This window comes from Impatiens glandulifera, chromosome 1 (assembly GCF_907164915.1).
Source record: "Impatiens glandulifera chromosome 1, dImpGla2.1, whole genome shotgun sequence".
NCBI lineage: Eukaryota > Viridiplantae > Streptophyta > Magnoliopsida > Ericales > Balsaminaceae > Impatiens > Impatiens glandulifera.
This window is the reverse complement of record NC_061862.1, coordinates 51,732,058-51,741,560: the sequence shown is the minus strand read 5'-3', so window position 1 is coordinate 51,741,560 and position 9,503 is coordinate 51,732,058. Positions and strand designations below refer to the sequence as shown.

The window sequence follows — 9,503 nt, the reverse complement described above, 5'->3', positions numbered from 1 at the left end:
TCTATCCATATCCCCACTAAAAACCATCAATATGACATACCACTTATTTTTTATGCACAAATCCAACCAAGTGCCTTAAGGGTGGCAGTCATAACTTATTCTACTCTCCTAAAATTTCAAAAAAATATCTCAAATAATTAAAATTATCATTAGATTGTTGTTATAAAACTGAATTTAATATGAAATAAAAAAAAATAAAACCATCAAAAAATTTAAATTACAAATAAATAAATAAAGCTAAAAAGAAGACATAAGTTAACAAATGAATTAAAAAAGGTAAAACACTGTAAGTGACAATATTTTAGTGTTCTTATTAATAAATAAAGGAAAATTATATACTATTAAATTTAAAAATAATCTAAAAATTGTAACAAAGTTACATACAACTACTCAATTATCCAATAACCAATTACTTAAAACTAATCTAACATATCTCTGAAGTTTCAAAATAAAGTAAAATAAATTGGGTGAATTAATTGCAAGAAAACGAATTAATAAACGCTCTCGAGTCAATCCAAATCTTTACGCCCCAAAACATAACAACACACCTTAGTAATTACTCATCACCTATAAATTATGCGGTGGTCTGTTTCCAATCAAATTTTACATGCAATTTTTGACTTTCAAACAACCCCTCAAAACCCCATATTTATTCCGCTTCTCCCACCCACTTATTATGACCCAATTACTATAATCCTCATACATACATATATTTAAATATTGCTTTCATATTCATCTACTTTCTCTACAACCCTCCTTCATAAATAACCCTGCTACCCCAAAAAAATAGTATTAGAAAACAAAGAGACAAAATGATCAGAAACATCACCTTCTTCCCAAAAACCCTACTCTATATATATTTTTATATATATATGTGTGTATTGAAGAAACCCTAGATAGGTAGAATTTAAAGCTCTTTCTGTGTTATCTGACTAAGATCCCAATACAAGCCCTAACAAGTGATCCTTTCAGCTCTCTTTTTGTTTCTCTTCCGAGGGAATTGCCTTTGTACTTGTGAGAACCGCTCTCTCTATATTTTTTTTTATCTCAATTCTCAGTTCTTCAGTTAATGCAAAGCCTGTGTAAGGACAGCCAAAAGTATGGGCATGCACTTCTCTTTATCATTTTCATTTTTAATTTTTTTGTTCTTGTTTATTATGATGGCTTCCACAGGGGATTCCTGTTTTTTCTTTTAATATTTGTAGAGGTTTTGATTAATTAATTGATCGGAAATGAAGTGTTAGGTAGGTGAAGAGGCTAGCTATTATAAGAAGAGGCGGTTCGATGATACTGATCTGTCTCTCTGTCTCTCTTTTCTGTTGCTTATTTGATAGTGAGAGAGATTGTAGATCAGTAGCAGTCTGAGGTTCAGTTTATATCATTATCACCATCATCAACAACATCAAAGCTAAAGCAAAGTTAACCCAAACAATCATGGCTTCACCAAACAGACACTGGCCCAGCATGTTCAAGTCCAAGCCCTGCAACAATATCCAGCACAACCAATGGCAACATCATCAACATGATCTCAACAACTCTCCCCTTATCTCATCTACTAATTGCCACAGATCACCTTACTCCTCTGCAGGTACCATTTTTTTTCTCTCTTTCTCTCTATCCGACACTCAAAGATTAACCTTAACCGAATAAGTTGTGTGTTTAATTCAAAGCTTATAAAACTTCAAACCCAAATTTCTCAGTTGTAAGTGTTTAGTTATAAAGCTTTTATTTTTTGAGATCTTGTTTATTTTTAGTTTCTTGATAAATGTTTTTTTTCTCTCTCTTAATATTAGTGGGAGTATGTGAAGAGAGAAGCCCGGAGCCAAAACCTAGATGGAATCCGAAGCCTGAACAAATTCGGATCCTGGAAGCCATATTCAACTCTGGAATGGTTAACCCTCCCCGTGATGAGATTCGAAAGATCCGAGGCCAACTCCAAGAATACGGTCAAGTTGGCGATGCCAATGTCTTCTATTGGTTCCAAAACCGGAAATCTCGTAGCAAACACAAGCAACGCCACCAAGTTAACAACTCGAGGTCGATTCCCGCCGCTGCCACTCCTCCTCCTCTTCCTCCTCCGGTTTCTTCATCAGCAGAGAATGTGGTGGCGGCACCGGTTAGCAACACGCCAGATGGACCGGTGGTTGGGGGGCAGTCTAATATGTTTTATGAACCTCTAATGCCTTTCGAACCATTCCTTTTTCCTGTTCAACAGGTTTCAAGTGGGACAAATGTTACATGCACTAGTACTGGTGCAGTTTTCGGGCAAGGGTTTGGGTTGTCTCATCATGAGATGATGAACAATGCTGGTTTGGTCAATGTGGCAGAGGATCCAACGGCTGTGAATTGTTCAGGGATTCTGATGAATGATGAGCAGCAGCATCAGATGATTATGAGTGAAAAGAAAATGGAGGAAGAAGAGAAACTGATGAAGGTGATGAGTTATTCTACTTTCTCCAGCAGTAGTTCTCCTTTGCTTGCCTCTTCTACTGCTTCTTCAGTTGTCACTGCTGCTGCTGTCACTGCTCCATCCTCTTTCAATCACATTTTAGGTAATCAATTATACAATTAACAGTAGTTTTATTCATCATTTAATTATTTTTTAAAATTATTATATAGTGAAACCTCTTTTCTTTTTTAATACTTTAATAAACTCAACTATTAAATAGATCTTGGATGTATGATGCTAAATTGGATTTTATAACAGAAAAACAAAAGTAACCATGAGGAAAATAACATAGTATTCCTAGTTATTTCAGTTTTCTTAAATTACAGAATTGTCTAAACATTGTAGAACCTTCTAAATCTTGGTTCATTTAGGATTATTTGAAAACAAAAACTTGTTTATGAACAAATTATTAAAATATTCTTTAAAAAGGGTAAGTAAATATTTAGCTTAGGTCATGTCATATCATTGTTTAAATTTATTCTTTTAATATTTTCAATGAAACTATTTCATTGCCAATTACTTCATGGAAGATAGTTTGGAGCTTGTTTGATTTTGGCTTATTGGAATTTTTTTTTTTTATGAAAAAGTAGGTTATTTAGTTTTTTTTAATTAATTTAAAAAATGAATGTTTGACAAATAAATGTAATATATGGGTTTTTAATAAAAACTCAAAAGAAACATATATATATATACCAATGCAACATATCAAACTAGGCTCTTGGAAGTAAACCTCGGTAAAAGAGAAAAAAGCAAAAACATTAATCTCAATTTATGTCTTATCAGATCTAGATAGTGGTTGTTTCTATCACTATGGAAATTTTGATGGGTTTGAATAGTTAATCTATGAATTACATATGATATTGTGCAGGGATGGAAAATGAATCTGGGCCACCAATGGTTAGATACACTGTGTTCATTAACGATGTGGCTTTTGAGGTAGCACTGGCACCTCTTAACGTGAGAGAGGCATTTGGAGACGATGCAGTTCTGTTCAACTCCTCGGGCCAGCCAGTTCTAACTGATGACTGGGGAGTCACGTTGCAGCCATTGCAACATGGATGTCTCTACTATCTTTTGCGCGCTTTAATAAGTTAATTAGGGTTATGTGTGTGTCCATCTCTTCTATGTGCTTTTTTTCTTTCTTTCTTTCTTGTTAATGGATCTTGATCATCTTATTTTCTCTTAAGCTTAAATGTTATCAACAATGGAACTTAAACTGGTTGTTACTTTTCATGTTCTATATTAATGTTATTTGTACCCACTATTTGGTTTGTTAAACATGTTTCTCATTTCCATCTTTGATATACATTATGGGCTTGTTTGATTTTTTTTTATTAGGGTTTTTCCACAAAGAAAACATTGTTTGATCATTTAAAAAAAAAACAATTTTTGAATGTTAATTAACTAATATTCTCTCTCTACATTTAATGATAAATTAATTTTAAAAAAGAGTAATTAGATGAATGTAGTGATGGTTGGTTTAGAAAACCAAAAAAAATCAGTCTATATGTAATTGTAAAAAGAAGACTAGCTAGCTAGTTGTCGCCCCTTATATGTTTCTCATGCCCAAATGTTGCTTTTTTAGGTCTTGGAGAAGAGACCATTTTCTACAAGCATCCCATTGTGGGTCAAGTTGATTTAAATTTCATTATTATTTGACAAGTTTTATATGATCTGCATTTTTCTATTCAAAGAAATGATAATGTGGGGAATATTTGATATTTTCCTATCTAGCCTCTTATAAGATGAACGAATGGGACAACTTTTGAAAAAGAAAATTTTGTATATAGCCATGGAAAATCATTCATTTGGTTCAATGATAATTTTGAAATGTTTATACAATAAATTATTACAGTGATTTTTTGAAATTCCTAACAATGAAAAATCAATGATTTATAACAAGACTAAAGAAGTTTTGCCATATGTTTAAAGTTAAAGGGAAATCAATAATTGAAAAAAAAAATTAGTGGATAGAGGGGATTTTGAATGAATAATACATTCTTAATTTGATATAGTGAATAATTAAGTTATTTGAAGCATCAGACAAGGTTTGTTTCATTTAGATATTTTCAAAAACATTCAGATATTAGTTCTTTAATTTGATTTAACTTCAGTAATAGTTAATTATTTGTTTCAATTTACTAATTATTTAAGAATATTGTTGAATATCATTAGGCTTATTCACAAAGTATTAGTAATTTAGGACTTGTTTGAGGAAAGGGTTTTTGGGTTTTATCTGAGTTTTATCTAAAAAAAACTCTTTTTGATAAAAAGTAGGAAAAAAATGGTTTTTAAAATTTTGAAAATTAATTTGCTCTTTAACTTTAGAGAATATGGTGTAGATGAAAGAATGATAATTTAGAGAGAGGGGATAAAATTAGAAGGTAATTTTGATATTTAAATAATAAAATTATTTAATTTGATAGTTAAAAAGATGTTTGGATTTTGGGATAAAAACTGAATTTTATCCTAAAACTCTTTCATGGGGTCTTAGTAATTCTAATTTATTTGTTTCTTTTGTAATATAAAGATATCATAATATTTATTTCGTTCAGTTTATTTAGTTCAAAACTAATATAGTAATTTATTTGATTTTTTTTTAATATTTGAGTTAATTATGAATTTCTTATTTAATAATTTAATATTTTATTTAATTAATAATATAAATAAAATATTTAAGATTAAATTCAAATAAACTCTAACTTTAATGTCGTATTTATGTAAAAATATTATCCAAAATTCAATTATTTTATCGTATATATATTTTTATTTTTAATTTACTAATTTATTAATTAAAATCTTAAAATATTTTTATTTTATTTTTATAAATTTTATATACACAAAAACATTATAATAATTTAACTAATTAATAACTCAATTTTTTTTATCAATCTTATTTTTTTTTTTTAATGTTGTTACTTAAAAACTCCCATATAACCAACATCAAACAATCTCTAAAAAAAAATAAAAAAAATTACAATTTGTCTGTAAAAAAGAAAAAGTTAAACCTATCAAATCAGAATGGGTTAAAATAAGAAATTTGATGGGACAAAACAACTGTCTCTCAGTGTGAATTGTTAATCATCAGTGAGTGACAAGAATATGATTTATTTTTGTAGTCTACCCTTGTCTTTTCCGGAGATAATTTAGGCAATTTTTTATTAAATTTTGATTTATTATATTTTTTAATTATATAATAAAATGTTTTTTATTTTTCAAATCTTTATTGGTTAAAATTTTGATTATAACTGAAACTGAAAAATTAAATTATTTGAAATAATAGTTAATTAATCAAATAATTCAATATCAAAACTAGCATAAGTAATTATTTTTGTATCTAACAATTTTATTTTGTAAGTTATAAAACAATAAATTATTTAAATAAAATATAACTTGTATAATCATTTTTTTATAATTTTAATGTGAATGTAAATTAATATAAATTACTTAAAATTAAATATAAGGATAAAACCAGTCATGTTAGACCTTAATGTGTTTCTTAACATATATACTCCTCTAATTAAATCATTCCTACACCCACCCACTTTAATGATTATTGTGTTCTCTCCTCTTAATAATATTATGGTGCACCAAAACTAACTTGTTTTTTTATTGTGCTAAGGCCCAGATTATGTCTAACTTGTATTCATATTTGTATCGAGACCTACTATTCATGATGATTTGTCAAACTTTATCAACTAAATATATATATGTATATTAAAAAATATATGATTTGTTGACACTTTTTAACATCAAAATCATCTATTTATTCATATTATTCTAAGTTTTTTTTAAAAAAAAATTCATACAAAAATTAAAAAGTTTAGAGATAAATCATAAATCTCAATTATATATATTTATTGATAAATCTTATAAATTTGAATTTTTTTTTTTAATAAGTTGTTACAATAATCTAACCTAAGAAATACTATTAAAAAACTATAATCAAACTGAGTACCTAAATATTTGATATCGATCTGTGGGTCGAGTTCATATATAAATAGTGAATCATATCTGGCCCATACCCAAGTCATATACATATATATATATATAAATAACATTTATTTTTTCCCTCTAACCCTCTTTTCTTTCCAATCTTGTTATATCTTTCTCATTTTTTTCTCACCATTTACCCCCAAAAACTCATTCTCAATCTCATAATTCTCAAACTTAATATACAATAAAATAAAATAGTAATTAATCTTTAACATAAAAATTCATTTTCAAACTCAAAAGAATATTATCAATATATTTCTTTATAAATCAACCTTTTAACATTTTTAATACTATCAATATATATATCAATTTTACAAATTAAATCATATTTTTTTTTCATTCAATTAGATAAAATTATAATAAAATTAATTATAAACTAGTTATTTATACACAAAAAAAAAATAAATTAAAATTATTAAATAAATACAAATTACATTATACAAGCATGAAAAATGAATCAAAACAAACATTATTAAAAACCAAATTAAAAATTATTAATTAAGCACAAATTATACTACATATATAGCAAAAAAAAATAAAAATAAATATATGATAAAAACAAAATAATTAAATAAATAAATTATATAAAATACACATATATTAATAGTTAGAGGACTAAATTTTAACTTATTTAATTTTTTAGTTTGGATGTGTTGGAATGAAAAACTCATTTTAAAGATGAGTTTGGTTGTGGGTTAGAGATGGTCTCATTATATAAAATTTTCACTATTACTCAATATTTTTATCCCAAAACTTTCTTAGATCTAAAAGTTTGTTATTAAGATTGCAAAGAATTTAAAGACATCATTTAGACTTTTGTGGTCTCCCCTATTTAGGAAGCTCAAATAATAATAAAAATCAGTGGAGCACAAGTTTCCTTTACCTATTTCTTAGTTCTTATTTTAAGTGGTCAAGTTGCATAACATATAAAGTTGACGAGATAAATGCTAAAATATTGGGTATTTATTATACCGCCGAAGATTGAGTACCCGGATTATCAGGAATGAAGATTGAATATGATGGGTTTAGCAATGGGTATTTTCATCCCAAAATTACACATATCACGTTTAAAAATAATTTTTTTTTTCTACTTCAATCTTTATAATATAATTGATGACAGATGATATATATATATATATATTATTTTTTTAAGTGTGTATTATTTTTAATGTAATTGATGACAATGATATATCATTTTAGATGAATATCAAATAATAAAATTTATCAAGAATTTAGAGTAAATACATAATTTCCATTTCAATTATATATATATATATATATATATATATATATATATATATATATATATATATATATACTTAATTAATGAATATCATAAATATTTATTTAATTTATTATAACTTACAATTATAATCTAAAAAATGAAAATAGGGGTTGAGATTGTTTAATATACTATATATATATTTATGTATATATATATATAAAGTTTAAATAAGTTTAGTGATGAAATGTATCATAGTATCATACACAAAGGGGATTTTTCTGGTTTTTTTTTTCTGAAAAAACCACGTTTAATTAATTTTCTTTTAAAATTATATTTTATGGATAAAAGTAAAAAAATATCCTATATTTTTTAGAGATAAATTAATTTTATATAAGTATTTTTTGTATTTAATATATATATATAAAAGTGATTAGAAGTTTAAAATGATAGATGAAAGGATAGTTGAGTTTTGGAATAAAATCTTGTAAAATTCAAAAAATTCATACATCGGCTAACCACGGTCCTTGTGTGTAGGCTTTTCATTTGGCTTTTTAATTTTGGTTGTTTTTTTTTTTTTTTGTTGGTTTTATTATTTTATATAAGTTTATAGCTTATGCGATCATAGGTTAGCGTATAAATATATATTTTTAAAATATTGTAAATCGTAAAATATTTCAAAAATGACCAAGCTAATTAGTGAAGATCTTAGGGGTGTTGTGGGATATATCGTTTAAAAAACTCTTTCCCACACGTAACTAAATGCCGAACTCGAATCTCTTAATTTCTTAATTTTTATAAATTAGGTGACGATTCTCTAGTCGTGAGAAATCAAAACTTGAAAAAAATTAAAGTAGGCCTATGACATACTTCCGATTAAACTCCCAATCTCTTCTACATTCAACGTGATGATAAATTATGGAGTTGTCTATAAAGACACATTTTTATAAATTTAAAATTTTCAAACCTTAAAATTAATTCCCTTCACATTTGACTTATAATCCACAAATAAAGTTTTCCTAAAAAATCAAAACTAAGCACATTATTGATCAACATTTAATGAGCCTAAGTCTAAATTGATTTTTAAGAACTCTACTAAAATGAAGTTTAGTAAATATTTGACACCTGAGAAAGATACCGCCCAACTATAAAGTGCATGAGAAGACGTTACAATAATACGTAGATGCGGTTTGACTGGTACAACCGCTCTATTGTCCACTTCTAATAAACTTGATTGACCCAATTCTGGATCATCTTTTGGAATCATATAATTGTCAAAAGTGAGTGACGGTTAATCGGAACTGTTCTATTAATTTTTTTCATTTCTTTTGATTTTATATAAAAAAAATAGTTCAAAAGAAATTATAAAAATAAATTTCAAATTCTAAGTTAAAGCTAGGTTCAATTTTTAGTTAAGAATAATGTCAACAAAAATAGACCTAAATATAAAGTGCAGAAAAAATAAAATATATAAAAGTTGAAACAAGCGCCGCTTTAGAAGCGTCAGTAGACTGGTTCAGCTGCAGAAGAGTAAGCGTCGCCCAGAAAGCGCAGAAAGCCTTGATGAAGCGCTGGAAGGCTGAAGAACAAGCGTCAGAAATTGAAGAATATCCGCTGCTACAGCAGCTAAGTCCGCTGCTCCATATTTTTGATTTATATCCTAACTAACTATTAGGTGATCCAAATGAATCCCAAATAAAAAAAAAAAAACTTTACCACAATGTTAATAACACATGTACAAACGAACATATAAAACAAAATCTTAGATCTACCATCCAAAAAAAATATAAAAAATTATGCAAATAAAAGAAGATTTTTTTTATTTTATTTTTAATG

At 26.9% G+C, this 9,503-nt stretch overlaps 1 protein-coding gene across 1 annotated transcript; it reads left to right on the top strand.

Moving 5' to 3' along the window:
• Nucleotides 1–1,186: 1,186 nt before the first annotated feature.
• On the top strand, nt 1,187–3,544 carry LOC124927662 (WUSCHEL-related homeobox 9-like). Its single transcript, XM_047468119.1, has 3 exons — nt 1,187–1,588; nt 1,794–2,552; nt 3,318–3,544. The coding sequence occupies exons 1-3, from the start codon at nt 1,435–1,437 to the stop codon at nt 3,542–3,544; spliced, it is 1,140 nt and encodes a 379-aa protein (XP_047324075.1). The 5' UTR covers nt 1,187–1,434.
• The last annotated feature ends 5,959 nt before the right edge of the window (nt 3,545–9,503 follow it).